The 20370-nt window shown below is 35.0% G+C and overlaps 1 protein-coding gene across 1 annotated transcript; it reads right to left on the bottom strand.

The window, feature by feature from the left end:
• Positions 1–737: 737 nt before the first annotated feature.
• On the bottom strand, positions 738–2973 carry LOC131876324 (pentatricopeptide repeat-containing protein At1g62590-like). Its single transcript, XM_059221342.1, has one exon. It carries the CDS (start codon positions 2714–2716, stop codon positions 1001–1003), a length of 1716 nt encoding a protein of 571 aa, XP_059077325.1. The 5' UTR covers positions 2717–2973; the 3' UTR covers positions 738–1000.
• Between the last annotated feature and the right edge of the window lie 17397 nt (positions 2974–20370).

The following is a 20370-nucleotide window of genomic DNA, read 5'->3' as shown; positions in this document are numbered from 1 at the left end:
AAAGTTCACATTGTAATAGCTTAAACAGTACTCATTTAGCTTGTGAATTTTTCAGACAATAATAAAATAGAATCTTCAAAATACAAGAGATGATACTGTTTGTCAAATTATGGTCCCCTGGAAACTAGACTACAAGTAATATGAAAGAACTCACTCGATTGCAAATTTAGAAGAGAGATAAAAATACCAAAATCACTTAGATTTGTCAATCAGAACTTTAAGCTGAAGACAATCCAGCCTGGGCTTAGCAGGAAAATATAAAAAATTTCCTGTCATGATCTGGTTGCTACTGTCAGATTAGTTAGCTGCAAATATTATATTAGTTCCCTCACAACGGACATGTGAATACAAAATCAGCATAGAATATTATCCACAGAAGAAATCTTAATCTACAAGTTTAATAGATAACTGAAAGTATGGATTATCATAACTCATTTTTGAAATACTAGAAAAATAATGATCTGTATGTGACAAACACCCTTACAACTATTTTATAGATTTATATTTATTATGTAAAAATTCTAAAATATTTTATTTTACTTATAAAATCATAAAAAATGTTTTAAAATCATAAAAAATGTTTTAAATTGTTGATAAATTTAAAGTATAATTCTAAAATAATTTATGATGAAAAATAATCTTCAATAATAAAAGGTAAAATTCAATTGTACTTCAATTCAAACTATCATATCGAGAATTATAACAAACATTACAAAAGTAACTTTCTGATTTCTCTATGCATAAATAACACTAATTTAAAATGAATGCAAAAATATCAATTTGTAGAGCTGGGAAAACATATATCCAAGAGTGATTTTGAATGGCTGGCACTCACCAAGACATGAGAACTATCTTGCCCTAAAAATAATAAAAGAATCATCATTTACAAAGTCTTTTAATTTTGCCCTAGAAATAATAAAAGAATCATCATTTACAAAGTCCTTTAATTTTTTGAATTTGACCAACTTCAACCAGCCAGTCAAGTATCCCGACAGTTGAATCACCTGAAGCACAACCTTCTTTCTTCATTAAAACTATCTTGCCTTGAAATAATAAAAGAATCATCATTTACAAAGTCCTTCAATTTTTGCATTTGACCAACTTCAACCAGCCAGTCAAGTATCCGGACAGTTGAATCACCTGGAGCACAACCTTCTTTCTTCATTTGATCCATCACCCAAAACGTTTTTTCAAGGTCATGTCTTTCACGGAAGGTGGATAATAATGCATTGTATGTTACAACATCTGGAACTAAATTCTTTGATCTCATCTCATACAGCATTGAGAAAGCAATGTCAAGTTTGTTTTCCTTGCAGAAAAAACCAATCAATGTATTAAAGGTTACAACATTTGGAATAACACCAATCACTTTCATGTTTAAAAAATACTTAAAGGCCTTCTCCATTTCACCAATTTTGCAATGGCCGTCAATCAGACAGGTATAAGTCACTACATCAGGAGTAAAGCCTTCATCTAGCATCTTATTAAAGAGTGAATATGCTCTAGAAAAATCTCCTGCCTTGCACAGGCCATCAATGACTTTGTTGTATGTCACTTCATCAAACTTCAAATCCCTTGTCGCCATCTCCTCTAAAACCTTTCCTACCATGTTCATTTCTCTCGTTCTACAAAATGCACATATTAGAGTATTATATGTAATTACATCAGGAAGATGTCCCCTATTTTCCATCTCAGAAATAAGTGAAAATGATTCCTTTGCCCTGTTACTCTGACATAAATCACCAATTAGAATGTTGTAGGTAACAACATCTGGGGAGCAGCCTTTGCTTAGCATATTTTTAAACAACTTTTGAGCCTTTTCCACCTCATGCAATTCACATAGGCTGCGTATCAAAGAATTATAAGTAATCACGTTCGGCTGTAAACCCCTTCTGGTCATGTTATGAAAACAATCCCAAGCCTTGTCCATCCTGCCATCTTTGCGCAATCCATCAATAACTGTATTAAATGTCACTATATTGGGCAAAGGACCAAACTCCATCATTTGTACAAACAGATTGTAGGCTTTGTCTGTTTGTCCAGCCTTGCAAAAGCCATTTATCAGACTATTATAAGTATAGTTGTTAAGAAAATGGCCGTCTTGTAACATTTTACCTACTAATCCTAGAGCTTCATCTATTCTTTCTACTTTGCAAAGACCATCAATCAGGGTGTTGTATGTAACAATATTTGGGGAGCAGTAACTATTTTTCATTCCAGCTAACAACCTTAGAGCTTCATCTTCCCTTCCCACCTTGCAGAGACCATTAATTAGGGTACTGCATGAAACAATATCAGGAGAAATGCCAGTTTGTATCATCGCAGCAAATAAAATAAGACCTTCAACTATTCTACCTCTTTTACATATCCCGTCAATTAGGGTGTTGTATGTAACAATATCAGGAAAACAATGAACGAGCCTCATTCCGTGCAAAATCCCAAGTGCTTCCTCTATTCGATCCCGTTTACACAAAGACTTTACGAGGGTGGTATAAGTGACAACATCTGGATGTATTTCCATCTCTTTCATTTCAGCAAGAAGGGTGTTGATTCGAGGGATATCACCAGAGTTTCCAAGGCCACCCAAAAAGCGCGGTGAAGGATACGACATCGAGAGGACAGCGTTGAGTAATGGCCGAATGTACAAGGTCCCAGGCCTTGTTCGTGTTTCCCGATTTACAGAGGGCAGTAATGTACTGAGTACAGTGCTTGACATTAAATTTGTGCATGATGTGAGAAGGGGGTTTCTCCTTTTCGTGTGTGTGTTGAGATGAGGTTTTAGAGTATTGTTTGGAAGAATGGGGAGAATGAGGAGAAGGTACCTGTTTAAAGAGGGAGCATCGTATCCATTTGAAGTTGTGCATCATCATCTCCATTAACATCTTCAAGCGCGTAACAGAGCAGAGCAGCGCAGAACAAAACCCTCACGTATATTCTCTAAACCTTTCTTCACTCAACAAATAAAAATAAAACAAATATAATTATTATTATTAAAAAAGGAAATAAATATACCCAACATTTATTTAATTATTGATTTTTTTGGTTAGGACTGAAAATTGAATTACTCATCACTGATATGATATTTGTTCACACTTCTTGTTCACCATTTTTTAAAAGATATATTTGAGATGTTTATTTATTAGTTTTATTAAGTAGAATTATTGTATTTATTTAATTTCATTTTTGTATTAATTAAAACAATCATTTTGAAAATATAAAAAATATCATTTTTCTTTCTTATAAAATGTCAAATATTAATACAATCTCAAAATATTAAATCCAAATTAAGACACTATTAAATTACATGTGGTGGCTGACAAAGCAACATAGCAAAGGTAAAAAGGCTATTTTTTCTTTCAAGAATTGTTTATTCGCATCATCAAATAAAGTGATATCCAAGCTTGTTAATTTTTTAACTATAATATTTATTTGGTTTTCGTGTACAATTTGATTTTTAAAAAATTGTATAATTTTTTATAATTTATTATTAATTTTTAAAATTAGTTTCTTTTAATTTAATTATTTATTATTTATAATTAATGTTTTATTTTTTAATATTTAAATTTTTAAATATTTTATTTTAATTTAATTCTTATTTTTATTTTTTCAAATTTAAATTTTAAATATATTTTAATTAATTATCTATTAACATAATAAAATAATTTTTTATATTAATTTTATATTTTTTTATATATAAATTTTGATAAATTTTGACTTTGAATTTATATTTAAGTTTGAAATTTATTTCAATGATTTATGTTTTTTTAATTGAATGTTATTAGAATTAATTTAATCACTCTTTCATTTTATCTCTTTCTCTTTCTCTATCTTTTCCACTTTAGAAATAAATAGACTTTTTGCTGCATTATCTATCCACCATTTCGGGTGTCCATTTGATTGTATTTAATATTGAATTGAGACATTTGCACACGATTGATGGTAAAATATGGGTGTCATTACAAGTTAATTCTTGCAAGTAAGTCTCACCTATTTGACTATTTTTTGGAAAAAAATGGAGCGTGGGAGTAGAGAGGAGCAGAAGCGGAAAAGCAAGGGTGAACAGGATTGGGGTGCAGATCAAGGTAGGATCCAAGCATTCAACAAGGGCGAAGGGCAGGAGCATCCATGGAATGGAGACTCCAAATACAACATATGGAGCAATGAAGTTGGGAAAGAAATTCCTATGGAAGATTTACGCAGTTGGGCCAAAAACAAATATGGAAAACCTAAGGCATGGATGGTAAGGAAATTATAATCCACAATGGGTTTATGAAGGAGGTCAATGGATTGACAAATGTGCTCCGGCCATTAGTATGGAAAATTGATATACAAACAAGGGCAGATCTCAGATCGATTACAAGGCAAATTGGCAAATTCAAAAGCAAAATGATATAAATAAAAATAAGTCTAAATTCAGTAACAGAGGATTTCAAAGGCCAAACCAATATTGAGGCAGATAGAATCTTCTATGGATGCAAAGACAATGGCAGAATTTTCCAAAGAATTACACCAATCAAAGATAGCAACAATCTTATGGGGAAAAAAATAGATTATCAAAAATTCTTAACAAACAAGGGTTTAAAAAAGGAAGGAACGAGTGGTCTAGGAAAACTAACATATTGAATGCAGATTCTTCAAATAATTGGTGAAATAAGGGAAAGACAGTGCTAGGACATGAGGGCGAAATTCGAACCAATAAACCATGGAAAGGCAACAATAATAAGATCAACGAGGAAGGCACATCGAATCCCAATCAAAATAAAAACGGTATGTCTTCAATTCCTCGCGTTCAAATTGATGAAACTGAAATCAATCAAGATAGGGAGAGACTTAAAAATATAAGCATTTTTATTAAATGGGGCAGAGGACTAAAGGATGCAAGAAGTATTGTAAATTGGTGTTATCAGAAATGGGGTCCCTAGATAGGTCTGAAATGACTTCCCAATGGTTTCTTCTTGGTAGAATTTGCCAATCTAATTGAAAAGGAGGAAGCTTTAAATAGTGGGCCACACTATTTAGAAAGCTCTAGAATGCAATTAATTGAATGGTATCTGCATTTCAACCCATGGAAACACAAGGTTAAGAAAGGTCTAGTGTGGATTAGACCATATAACATTCTTGTGGAGTATTGGAGCAATGAGATACTCAGAGATATTGGGAAGGAATTAGGAAGTTTGAGATCTATGGATCATATACTCGAAGATAGGGTATGGGGTTCATAAGCCAGAATGTGTATGTTAGGATAACCGGTGAACAACTGAGAGGGGGAGGTGGGGTGAATCAGTTGTTAACATATTATAATTTTAAATCCATAATACAACCTTAAACAAATCAAGTACCGGTAAAGCACATACATATGCCAGTAGGAACAAATACTGATAAACAATATAACTCAACAATTAGCCAGATAATCAATGAAAAGCAACCATAACAACATAACACCATGATTTGTACATGGAAAACCCAGAAAGGGAAAAACCATGGTGGGAACCCTACCCACAATTAGATGATACTTCTACAGAAAGTATGTGATACAATGAGGGGCCTGCACATGCAGGAAGGCACACTGCCTAGAGCATACTACTCATTACAAAAGATTCTCACTAACTACAGAGGTTAAAACCACCTCAAGATAAATGGACAACAATCCAATAAAGTGAACTGTCAGAGATAGCATCTACCATGCCTGATCACAGTCCCGGTTAAGCTCAATACCTGAGAACTAAATCCTCTTCCTTATCCCAATTCGATCACTTATGATCAACCAACTCCTTTGGTTGAATGATGTTACCATATTCGCACATTACATTCCTTGACCATGACCTTTCATAACCATGATACACTACAAAGAGTTTCTACCTCTTATTTATATAAACCCTAAAGCCTAAACCAATTAGGTCGGCCACCTAAAAGATATTACAATAAGATCATTACATAATTTTGTATTACAATGATATGACATGTCGGCTTAAAATCAAAACAATAATAACAAATCCATGAATCATCTTGAAACGTCACGGTAACGTGTAGAGTACACGTTAGCATGATACCGGTCCATAACCTAGATAGGTATCAAACCTATTCTGGGTCCACCACGCCAAAGAAATGTCTTCAAGCAGTTGAAGCACAATCAAAGAACATCTTCAGCATCCTAAAATCCATGAAGAAGTTGCACCAACACCAATTATGCATCCTGTCACGATTCCTCAATGAAAGCTCTGTCGGTAAAGCCTTAAACCAGTGTCGGTAAGGGTTTGCCAGAGTGTATGATAGAATCCTATTACCAAACCAATACCAACTGACCAAAACATGCTCATGGAGCATATAACACATGAAATCGACACATTCCATTGATCCAAACATGTCGGAAGTGTCCAACAGATAGTCTCTTCTGTCGGTAACACTAGATCTTCTACCTGTAACCAAAACCTGTCTGTCGATAACCAACCATGTCAGCTAGTGTTGACATCAATGACAAAACATCAATGCAACACATAATCAATTCATCCAATAATGCCAACAATGTATAGATATAACCCCTAAAATTGCCTGCACAAATAGACCTACATTCCAAGGATGGAATCTAGATACAAAAAGTGGAGAGGGAAGACATTTTAACCCTATTCCCTAAATCCAAATTGAAGATTCATGATATGTTATATTGCCATGGGACAGAATTAACAAGGCCAATCAATATAATCAAAAGCTATCCCAGAGTCTATCAGAAGATATAAGAACTTCGAGCAATAACAAGAACAGAGGAATGAATGAAGATTTAGACATGATGGTGGATTTCATTAACCAATAAAAGCACAAGATGAATTCCCCAAGTTACCTTACCTTTCAAGAGATGTGTGGCATCTAATCCAATTAGGTAAGTGAGCAACATATCATGGTCATTGAAGAGCTAAATTATGATAAGGAGGAGATGGCAATGAATCTTAATAATAAGCAAGAGGAAGTTGTGAGAGAGCATGAATTTGAGCTAGAAAAGGAAGTGAGGCAAGAAATGACAATAGCACTCAAAATATGGGAAACTGTGACGAGACAGTCTTAGACATAGAAGTGGATCTCATCCAGGATCCTTTTAGAATAATTGAGAACACCACTATGGAGGAAGTTGAAGTTCGAGTAGGTGATATATGTGAGAAGGATGATAGGATTGAAATAAATATCGATAATAAAGGCACAGAGCAGGAAGAGGTAGATCCAACAACTGATCATTTAGAATCTAATAATGAAAGGAGTTATTAGGATGCCCCTACAAACATTATGGCATAGCAGGGCATATTATACATACAATCTATCATAAAGAAGCCAAGCAAAACAAAGAGGGCGAAAGTCCAATAAGGCAAGATTAGAAATGGCAGGGAGTGCCAGGGGACAAAGGAAGCTCAAAAATGGGAAGTAGATACTCCTTCCCAAGGAGCCATGAAACTCATTACATGGAATGCTAGGGGATTAAATGCCCCTAGAAAATGGTGCCTAATTTGGCACCAAATTTAAACTAGAAAAGCAAATATATTTCTATTTCAAGAAATAAAATGGAGCATGGAGGAATATCAGAAAAGGTTAAAAATATGAAGACTTTGGGAGGGGATTTTTTGTGGAGTTTGATAGGGTGTCTGGTGAGTTAGGCATTCTTTGGGATCCACTAACCATTTAATGCAATTGGATATTGGAGAATCAGAATTGGATGGCTGTAAGATGCAAGCTTCTCAGTAAGAATACAATTTTTACAATTATCAATGTATATGGTCCACTAGCCACCATAGATAAAAGGGAATTGTGGAATAACATTGAAAATTGGATTAAGTAGTAGAATGATGGAAAAATAATCATAGGTGGAGATTTCAATATCATTCTTGATAATTTAGAAAAACAGGGAGGATTGCAAAATCTATCAAGAGTTCAATTGGACTTCCAAAGATTTGTTGATGAGAATTAGCTCAGGGGCATTCCAACCAAAAATGGAATATTCACCTGGACCAACAGGAGGTAGGGATTCACTAGCATTTAAGAAAAATTGGATCGATTTATGTTATGTGAGAACTGGATTGATACAACAAACTACTATGAGGTAGCCATACTTCCATATACTGAATTAGACCATTTCTCGGTATCACTATCTATATGCCCTGATGGTGGGAGGGTTGGATCTCCATTCAAGTTTGAGAACATGTGGCTTAGGGACCCTACCATCATGGATATAATGAAAGTTTGGTGGAATGAGATCAAAATTGGCAATCACTCCAAACTTTACCTTCTCACAAAAAATCTTTCCCATATTAAGCATAAACTAAAAGAATGGAATAAGGTGCATTTTAAAGATACAATTGAAGAAAAAGATAAAATAGAGGAGTAGCTTCAACAACTAAATGAAGTTGTCATCTTGAATGGAATGAGATTAATAGAAATTGAAAAGGAAAGAGATCTCAAGGTCTAACTAACTGAACTATTGGCAAGAGAAGAAATATATTGGAGACAAAAATCTAGAGAAATGTGATTAAAAGAAGGGGATGAAAAAACTCTTCTTTTTTCACAAATATTCTAATGTTAATCAAAGCATAAAAAGAATTGTATAAATACAAAGGGAAGATGGAACAGTCACATAAACCACGGAGGAGGAAAATCGTGAACCAGTGAGATATTTTTAGTCAATATTGAATAGAGATTCTCTAATTCATAATGCTAAGGGATAGAATTTTAAATAGAATACCTTCATTAATCAGTGAGGCAAATAATCTATAATTACACAATTCGGTCTCATTAGAGGAAGTTAGAATTACCACTTTTCAATTCAACCTTGATAAAACACCAGGACTAGATGGGTTTTTGGCTAGATTCTTTGAATTCTTTTGGGATATTGTGAAGGAAGATTTATGGAAGGTGGTAGAAGAGTCTAGGAAAAAAATAACTATGCTTGAGGAAATGAATCATACCTTTATTGCATTTGTACCTAAAAATAAAGAAGCTCAGAGCATGAATGATTACAAGCCAATTGCACTAAACAATATGACTTACAAAATTATCACCAAGATCATAGCTAATAGGCTAAAAATTGTAATCAATTAGGTGATTTAAGAAGAACAAAGTGGCTTTTCTTCAGGAAGGTCACTTATGGAAGGAGTCATTGTGGCTCATGAAGCAATTCACTTAGCTTACAAACTCAGTGCTCCTAGTATGATTATAAAATTAGATATCCTAAAAGCATATGATCTTCGGATAGATAATTCCTCCTTATGGTCTTAAGAAAATTTGGATTTGAGGATAGATGGGTGGAATGGGTTGGAAGTTGTATTAGATCTCCAAAGTTATCAGTGCTTGTTAATGTTATGTCTTGGGGTTTCCTTGAATCAACTAGAGGGATCAAGAAAGGTGACCCTCTATCACCTTTTACTTTTATAATCATGGAGGAATAATTGGGTAGAGCTATTACTCATTGCAGGCTTTAAGGTTAGTGGCAAGGTATAAGCATTACAAACAGTATGGACCCAATCACCCATCAACAATTTTCTAATGATACAATCCCATTTGGGAAGGATTCTAGATGTGAAGAAAGATCTATAAGGAAACTATTAGATGACTATAGCATGACCTCTGGATAGAGTGTTAATTGAATGAAATCAGAGGTATTCTTTCTCAACACAACCCAATCTTCAAAGAGAGATAGTCTAAATTATTGTACTGAGAACAATAGGCTTCCTAGGGAGAGATAGTCTGGATTCTTGTACTGAGAACAGTAGGCTTCCTAGGGAAGTTATTGGGGATGCCACTTTCTACCAAGTTAAATAAAAATTGTTATTGGGGAGATATTGTCAATGGATGCAAGAAAATGATGGAACTATGGAAATTCAAGTGGCTAACATTTGCTGGAAGAATTCTAATTATCAGAGTAGTTTTATCTACCATACCAATTTATTCTATGTCATGTTCAAAGATCCCTAGGGTAGTAATAGATAATCTAATCAAAATTTTGAGGAAATTCTTCTAGAGTGGGACTAATGACACTCAGAAGTTCCCTTTGATCTCATGGGACAAAATTCGCAAACCTCGAGAAGTAAGAGGGGATGGTGTGAAGCAACTCAATATCATGAATGTTTCAATGGGTGATAAACTTGTTTGAAGTATGTATCAAAGAAACTCAAAATGGGTTTAATTATTAAGGAAAAAATATTAGGACTCTGAAGATCCTATCTAAATCCTCACTATAAGAAATGCCCCCTCCCCCAAAGGCTCTGCCATTTGGAACTTTATACTTGATAGTAGGGACATATTTATCAAACACATCACCTCAGATGTCAAACACAGACAAAAGGCATTGTTTTGGGATGACTTATGTGATGGTCATTGATAATTATGGTGCATGATTTGGAAGACATAAGGAGGGAAACAATTAATGTTTGAGGGAGGAAAGTTAGTGAATTTGGGTATATCACAAAGATTAATAACATTCTAAAATGGGATGGAAGTCACTATATTGCTTGAATCCTCCTAAAGATCAAAAAGACAAGTTAAAAGAAATCTTAGAATACAGATGTAATAATGCTTCAAATCAAGATGACATTATAAGATGGTGTGCATCAATGGATAGATAATATAAGATCAAGATTGGCTACAAAGTGAAAGAGGCTACTATATGGGACAAGCAATGGTTGAAGGACATGCTGCGAGGAAAGCATTGTCCACCTAAAGCAGCATTGGTCTTCTCGTGACTAGCAATACATAATAGGATTTTGACCCAAGACAAACTGATCAAGCTTAGCATCCCTGGTCCTGGAATATATCCATTTTGTAAATGCAAGGATGAAGATGTTGACCATATACTATTTATATGCCCTTATGCGGAGGATTGTTGGAAGCATTTCATTGCAATTCCCAGTTTGCAAGGCCCTATACCATTCAAGTTGAAGGATTGGTTTGGTATGTGGCCAAATAGGAAAGAAAAGGGTGTGTTTGGGTGTCCATGGTAGGTAATCCCCTCATCATTTGTATGGGAATTATGGAAGGAACATAATAGAAGAATATTCAAAGATCAAACCATGTCAAGAGATATGTTATAAAGAAGATGGAGGCCCTAATTATGGAATTGGCAAATTCAACTAATAGAAACAAAACCTTAAAAGGAAAAATCTATAAAACATGGGATGAGAAAATGGTTAAACTATTTAAAGGGCTAATCATCCCTCTTTTTCTTGGAAGCAACACAAATAATCTAGCAAAATCTAGACAAAATATTAAATGGGATCCACTTGAGCATGGGTGGATTAAAATCAATTTTGATGGTACCTCTAATAGGAATCTAGGTCCAAGTTGCATTAGATGTGTAGCTCAGGATGATTTTGGAAATGTCATTCCATAAAGAGTTGAACCAATAGGAGTTGCAACTAGCAACTTGGAAGAATTCAAGGTGGCATTGAAAGGTCTAGAACTACAAAAAGAGATTGGAGCATAAAAAAACTGTAAGGAAACTTTTATCCATCTTTATGACAATTTCCACATAACCCATTTAAGATTTCAGTCAATTCAACACATAGAAGCCATATTCAAATAATAGACAACATAACCATGAAAATGTGACACAAGATATATCCTGAAAAAACTCTCAAGAGGGAAAAAACCAGCATCCAAAAGCATCATCCACCATGTATTATCAGCAATGTGTCCATTACAATACAACTATGGAAATCCTTTGATAACCTAGCCATAACCAAGCACTCCAAGTGACCAAGCATGAATCCACACATCCCATACCATGCTCCCTCCTTCACAAATGCTAACTTGGCTAACCCAAACAACTACCCTTGTGGTTGCTTTTATAAACACAAGCTCCCACAAAACCACCAAGTGGTATTACATCAAACCATGTGACAATAAAATATAATATTTTCCTACCTACCCTTGACCCACATTTAATATTGGGTACTTCATCACAATTGCATTCCCCAATATTAAATAAATACAATATAATAATACCAATGTGTCAATACAATTCATCAAGTGATTACAAGAATATTCCAAGGGAATCTCTACATGTTGCATGTCCATCTAGGTGCTCCTAGGTGCAACAAGACAATATGATATTACAATATAATTCTATGTCTACCTCACACAATAATAAAATAATACAAATATGATTCACGAAACATTATTATGCAAGGTGTACAAAACCACTTTTCCAACATTCTCCCACTTGTTGTATACATTACATAAGGGCCAAGAAGTAATCTATCACACAAACAAGAGATTGATCTCTCCATGCACATATACCATCATGGAATCTAAGTGCTTCATGTGATCCATCAACATACCTACAACAAGAAACAAAGTGACCACCATCTCATACATGAGTGTTCCCACCCTCCATCATGCCACTGCCACTGGGCATGAAAAAGGCCATCTAAAGAGAAAGCCGCACAATCTGTCACAACAAATGATAAGTCCTGCACCAACTGATATTTGAGCACAAACACTAATCCAAAGGTATCCAATGCAAGGGTAGCTATTTACATAGCTGAAATAACACCCACAACAAGTTCTAACACATCAACTATACATACCTCCAAGGCATACAAACCAAGTGAATAACATCTCATAAACATATGCAACCTGTAACATGCAATCACACACCCCAAGTGCAATACCTGCCATGTTTGTACACCAAAGAACTCCCACTGCATAGGTAATATCAATATCATAAATGAATCCACTAAAAATATTGTTGGCATTATGGATGAATTGATTATGTGTGGCATTGATGTTTTGTCATTGATGTCAACACCAGTTGTTACTGGCAAACAAAGTTACATTGGCTGATATGGATGGTTACCGACAAATAGGTTACCGGTATAAGATCTAGTGTTACCGGCATAAGAGATTATTTGTTCGACACTTCTGGCATGTTTGGATCAGTGAAGTATATTGGATTTCATGTGTTATATACTCCATAAGCATGTTTTGGTCAGTTGGTATTGGCTTGGCAATTGGATGTTATCATACACTCTGGTAAACCCTTACCAGCACTGGTTTATGGGTTTATTGGTAGAGCTTTCATTGAGGAATCATAATAGGATGCACAATTGGTGTTGGTGCAGCTTCTTAAAGGATTTCAAGATACTGAAGATATTCGTTGATCGTGCTTCAATTTCTTGAAGACATTGCTTTGGTGTGGTGGACCCAGAATAGGTCCAATACCTATCTAGGTTATGGACCGGTCATGTACTCTACATGTTACCTAGATGATTTGAGATGTTTTATGAACTTGTTATTATTGTTTTGATCTTAAGCCGACATGGCATATCATTGCAATAAGGAATTATGTAATGATATTACTGTAATATCTTTAGGTGGCTGACTTAATTGGTTTAGGCCTTAAGATTTGTATAAATAAGAGGTAGAAACTCTTTGTAAAGTATCATGGTTATTGGAAAGGTCATGGTCAAGGAATTTAATGTGTGAATATTGTAATATCATTCAGGCAGAGGAGTTGATTGATCATTGGTGATCGGATTGGTTTTATAAGAGGATTTAGTCCTCCGACATTGAGCTTAATCGGGACTGTAATCAAGCATAGTATATGCTATTTCCAACAATTCACTCTATTGGGTTGTTGTCCATTTATCTTGAGAAGTTTGTAGCCTCTTTGTAGTCAGTGAGACTCTTTTTGTAATGAGCAATATGCTCTAGGAAGTGTGCCTTCCTGCAAGTGCAGGCCCCTCATTGTAACACATACTTTCTGCAGAAGTATCATCTGACTGTGGGTAGGCTTCCCACCATGGTTTTTCCCTTTTCGGGTTTTCCACATACAAATCATGGTGTTATATGGTATGGTTGCTTTGCATTGATTATCTAGTTAATTGTTAAGTTGTATTGTTTACCGGTATCTGTTTCCATCGGCATATGTTTGTGTTTTACCGGTACTCTAATTTGTTTAAGGTTTTATTGTAGATTAAAAGTTATAATCTGTTAACAATTGATTCACCCCCCCCCCCCCCACCCCTCAGATGTTCACCAATTATCCTAACAAATATATCATAGAAGTGTAGCCATGTAGTATCAAGAACATCCACATCAATATGAACATCATGTAAACCAATAACTTGCAAGTACCACTCCCATACATGTCTCAAACATTCTCCCATGTTCCCCACACTAATAAAAGAAAGAGATAAAGGAGCCACCATTTCATCTCCCACATGACAAAACATGAATACAAACTAATCAGCACATAGCTCCAAACAACTTCAAATTCAATATAATATGAATACGAACATCCAGGAAGATAACCGAAACAAAGAGAGAAACACTATAAATCAAATCCTGTAGTATGTCCTTCTACACACGCCTCTAAATGTTAATTGTGTCAAGTATGATCTCCTCCATAAAACCCCAAATAAAAAAGCATAACAACACCCAAAAACTGTTTAGTCCCTTGGACTAAACCAACATATATAACATGTAATCAACATGGATGTAAGCCTCTCATAACCAAGAAGATCAAACTAACATCCATTCTTAAGACTAGGTAATACGCCTAATAAACCATCTCCCAAACTAATATCAATGACTGCCTCCATCATAAAAATAACTCAAATGCACAAGGAGATAACCAATGTCATACATCTCTCAAATAGACCCTCCAAAACTAACAAATTTCATGTAGCTCAAGATCCATATCAATGAAAGAAGCATAACATAATGCACCTGAAAGGAACAATGGGTAATACCTCGCAAGTAGTAAACCATTGAGTAGACCAAGAGTGGGGGATGAGAATGCTCACCAAGATATCCAAGTCATCATTACTCACACTAAGAAAAATTTCCCCTCCATCCATAAACCGGGTGAATGCTTCTTGGACTTCCAGCAGAAACAACAACCTGCCTCAACACATGCCTCTAATCACAACAGACTACTAGCATCGCCAACATCCTCAAAGTATCCATAAGTACCTGTAACCGATCAATCCATGCCAAACTCCAAATGCAACCCAACAATATCATGAAGTATCAAGCAAAGGATCATGTACCCAACACAAAGAGAATAATCCAAGATCAATGTCAAAGCTCCAATGACCAAATCAAGAACATAAACATAACAATGTGATCTAATACATCTCAAAGAGATAACATGCTCCATATGAACATATCAAATAACCATATTGTGTCAAAAAACTAAATGCACAACAAGAGTGTATCATGACATAATATAATCCATCCAAACAACAAGGATAAACATGTCAAATGAAAGCATAAAAGAACATCTATACCAAGAACTTTGTGAGTCCTCAAGATGAAAACATCCTCAAATAACATGAAGATAACCATCTCCTAACAGTGTACCCATAAATGCAAGAGAACCCTTCTACAACAACATGATCTAAGGAATCCTCCAACATCTGCACACAAAGAAGATGATCCACCAACCAACATGGTGAGTACACATCACTACTACAAGCTCCCATTGAACCGTGATACCAAGCTCTCCATAGCATCATGATAAACCATCTACTAAATGAAGAACATCTAGGTCTACACACATCAACCGAAATATCAATAATAACAAGTAAACCATGAACTCCATATCAAAAAGATGCAACCACCACCAACAAACCACCAATCAGGAATAAATCCTACACCACCAATACATCACTGTCAAAAGCTCCCACTAAAAGTGTAACCAAATAAATAACAAAGCTATCATGACATCATGATCAAATACATGCTACAATTCCCATGTCAACTATCCAAGTACTATAACATCATCCATCCTCTCATCTCAAAACAACCATACCAATGCACAAATAACCACATACAAGGTCAGCTAAGGAGTATGCACCATAATGAATCAAACCTGGTGGATATAGATAGTCCACATCTATGCCATCCCACTGCAAATAAATAGGTGAGCTCGAACCTACCAATCACATAACTCGTAGATCCAATCACTGAACATGCAAAATCATCATCACATTAAAAAACTGCAAACTGAGATAGCAAAGAGTAATCCATGTAGACAACCATGACTCAAACACCAAATCACTATTCGATCTAGTTTACCAAACGTGTTCACAAACTAGTACGATAGTCAAAGCAACTAAATAAGCATCAAGGAGATGAGAACAACCTCCCAATATCAAACCAAATCACCACAATCATGACCATGTCATGTCAAGCAAAACATGTACCTTCATACCCATGACACCATAAGCATTACTTGCATCCAACTGTCACCCACATAAAAATCCAAGTCTCAAACCAAGTCTAATCATATCCTCAAACTAAGAACAGAAATGTAAATCTCTCCATACTCATCCAACTAATACAATAATAGCACCAAATTGAAGTACACCAATCACCCTCTCCAACGCCTATTTGAAATCGAAAAACTGATTTTGTATGCAAAAGATATGACCAAACTGCATCAAGGAGAATATCAGGTTTCCAGGAACCCAAAACATGTCAAAACAAATAAATCACTAAACCAAACCTATACCAAATGGTAGTGCTCATAATCACCTCTCCAACGAGTATAAGAAGTCAAAAAACGAACTCCTCGGGTGAAAGTTATGCCAATTGGAAGAAAAAGTCCAATTTCCTTATATGACAATAATTTATGGATTTTTAAATTTTCCTTATAAAAAGAGCCATTTTTTTTCAAAAAAAAATCATTTTTTCCAAAACTTTAAATTCAGACCCAAAATCATAGATATACTGGTTTAATATTTCAAAAACCAAAAGCTTTATTACACAGGCCCGAAACAAATTTATGGCAGATTTTTATTTCATTAGCAGTTATATTTTATTTAACACCCATTGGGCGATGAAGGTGGGGCCCTCCCCAACCAGGGTGAGGGCACCAAAGGGCATGGCCCTACCGGCCCAACAACCCATGGTGGGGCAATACTGCGACAATAGTACATGTTGTCGTAGGGGCACGACGATGTGGTCCTGTGACCCCAAAAAACATTACTTAAATTTTTTTCCTTCGCTTTTCAAAACGCCGCCCCCTTGAAATCATTTTTTTTTAATAACTATTTGCAAGTACAATTTATTTTTTTCTGTCGGCGAGACATTTTTTTATTTTATTTCCTGCAGACTGCTTTGATCAAACTTGATTGTTGTCACAGCCATCAATCACAATTTTTTTTGCATTTTTCCAATTGTGACCAAACTGGAGCAAGAAAGAGAAACGAAACATTCATGATGTTCTTGCAAAGATGGAGATGATTGATATCTATATATCCCCGAACCATACCTGAAAAAGAGAAAATAGAAATCTTCATAGGCAATCTTGATGACGAGATGAATTATCAACTTAAATTGCAATGTCTACCTAGTTTTAAAAAGTTGATCAAAAATGGCATCCAAATAGAAGAAGCCTCAATCAAAAGGGGAACCTTGAAGTTATCTAAAGAAGGTGCTAGTGCATCAAACAACAACTACAACAACTCAAACAAGTCCAAATTTTGGATGAGAAACAAGAATGTTGTTAATGATGGTGTAGTAGACAATGTTAAAGCAAAACAACTGGTGTTAAACTTATCCAGTATTACTCCACCAACCAAAACTCAAAGCAATATCAATCAAAGAACCAACACTCAAGGAAATACCAATGAAAGAAACAACAATCCAAAAATGGAAAATCAAGGGAACAACAATCAAGGAAACAACACTAACACGAAACTGATACCATATCGACAAAAGTTTGCACCTTTAGGAAAAACCCTTGAATCAACATTTTGATAACTATTGACAAATAAACTCATCACGTTGCCAAACACAAGGGATTTTGAACCTCAATTCAAACCATCATGGTGGAATGATGCACACTACTATGATAATCATAGAAACAAAGGGCATCACACAAATGATTGCCTAAGGTTGAAAAACTTGATTCAAGATTTGTTAGACAACGGTGACATAATGGTAGATGGTCATAAAACCAATGATGATCATGAGGCCTTCAGAATCCACTTCCAAATTATGACAAAGGCGCAACATCATCCTCAAATAACAAAGGGGCCCACATAAACCATATCTATGACATTGTTATCAATCACATTTTAGAATGTGATAATTAGGTAAATGTCATCAAGATAAAAGACAAACAATAACATATTCTGATCAATGTGACTACATGAGTCCAATCTAAATATATATTAAAAGGGAGTGCCTCCAAAACAACAATGCCTTCAAACACTCAATACAACTTAGTAGATCAATTGAAGAAGACACCAGCCTACATATCTGTTACTACTTATCAAGTTGCCATTAGTTTTTATATTCAAAGTCAGACTATATATTCTAGTCGGTTAGCACTACTGAATCATGCAGTCGGTATAAACAGAGAAGTCGGTATGCACAATCTAGTCGGTTACAGAAGAAAGCAGACACAGAACACAGTATACACCGAAGCTGTCTATCGAGTATCTTTTTGAGACTACAGAGTAGTAAATTTAACACACCGAGTTGATATTCACCGAGTGAAATGTGTTACCAGATACATTGAACCTGGACATGCATATGAAAATGTGTTACAAGATCGAGGCACATCTAACCGTTATTACATTGAAAATTGCACTAGAAGATTGTGTATGATTGCGAGGTCAATCCAACCAATGAAATATTTTGTTTAGTTATTCATTTGAGGAATCTTGTTTGTAAGATCAAAGCAATGAATTGGATCATCGTTTTAAGAGATCTATTTATACAGCATGAATTAAGAGCAAGGTGTGCATATATATGTATGAAGGAAGACTGTTACAGAGACACAGAGGTCACCGAGAAGGTTTTCAGAGAACAGTCGAAGAACAGAGTAAATAGAAGGGTTTACCGAGTTACTATATGAGTTACCGAGGTATGCTATAAGTGAGGTAATCTTATCCTGAGCACGTAGAATCTGCTATAACATTTTAGATGTAAAGTTGCAGATGTTTGTAATGATTTTATTGTAATATTGTGAAGTTGAAAGAGAAACCTTTAACGGGGTAAAAGACTCTAACCAAGTCTATAAATTGTAAAGCCTCTAACCAGGTGTAGCATTCAGAATAAATGTTGTGAAATCCTTTAGCAAGGTAGATCTAATAGATCTTGTTACTCCTAATAGGGTAAGCTATCAGAAATAGCTAAACATGTAGCTCTAACCAAGCATCTTTATTATTGCAGTAGTGAAGTTGTGGGTGTCATCCCCACCGCAGTTTTTCTCTCTAACTAAGAGTTTCTGCGTAACCAAAATATATGTGTTATGGAGTGAATCATGTATGATTGTTATCTGTTTGTTTTAACTTTATTTTATGTTACTGCACTATTCTGTTTATGCATAACAGTAAAATTATTATTCAAGAAAAGTTTTGAGGTACTGATTCACCCCTCCCCTCTCAATACATTAGCTTTCCATATTGGGCCTAACAATTGGTATCAGAGCTTGAATCTTGGAAAAGGGTTTAACTACCTAAAGAGAAATATCTTATCAATGGAAGGCTATAAACAATCTCGAAGGATTCTGTATCTGCAAGAAGAGATGGATCATGCAAATCAAGTGATTGCAGACATGCAAAGGCAAATTCAAAAATCTCTAAAAGTAAGAAGAAGATTATCTAATGACTTGCAGGATTCTCAAGAGTTAGTGGAACAAATTGAGACATCATCTGAGAATAGTATATCTGAAGAGACTGAAGAAATGATTGGAGTATTGAAAGGAAAGAACAAAGCATTGGCTGATCAACTAAAAGCAATGAAAAGAGAACATGAACATTTCAGTACACAGATGACTAAAAATCTAGATGCATTGAGGACAACAGAGGATAAAGCAAGAGATCTACAAAGAGAGAAACAACAACTTGAAGTCTTAGTATCTGATAAGAATGATGAAATCATAAGGTTAACTGAGATTCAACAAAATATGACAGATCAACTAGGTTATGCACATCATGAAGTAATTCTAAAGAATGATGAAAATCAAGCATTAAAACTTGAAGTATCAAGGTTGACTGATGAACTTGAAACAGAGAAGAAATCCAAAGAAACATTGAAGAAGAGTTATGATGCATCAAAGATGTTGGATGAGCAACTGAATACAAGAAGACCCAACAAAGATGCAGGACTAGGTTACAAAGGAAAAGAATCAACCGAGAAAGGAATTCATACTACCGAGAGAGGAGAATCATCAAAGCAAGCTGGAAATAGGAATAAAATCAAAAAGAAGAAGCCTATTTGCTACTACTATGGAAATCAAGGTCATACTGCCAACATATGCCAGATTAGAAAAGGTAAGCAACCAAATATCACTAAGTCCAATGGATATTGTTACAATTGCAATAAATATGGTCACACATCTAATCAATGTAGGACAAAGTTTGTTAACAACTATCA

This window comes from Cryptomeria japonica, chromosome 5 (assembly GCF_030272615.1).
Source record: "Cryptomeria japonica chromosome 5, Sugi_1.0, whole genome shotgun sequence".
Taxonomy (NCBI): domain Eukaryota; kingdom Viridiplantae; phylum Streptophyta; class Pinopsida; order Cupressales; family Cupressaceae; genus Cryptomeria; species Cryptomeria japonica.
The sequence above is the reverse complement of the archived record's forward strand: the minus strand, read 5'-3'. Positions and strand labels throughout refer to the sequence as shown.

What these genes read in the sequence shown, in the direction of transcription:
- LOC131876324 (XM_059221342.1), bottom strand. Translation starts at nt 2,716, where the DNA reads ATGTCAAGCACTGTACTCAGTACATTACTGCCCTCTGTAAATCGGGAA.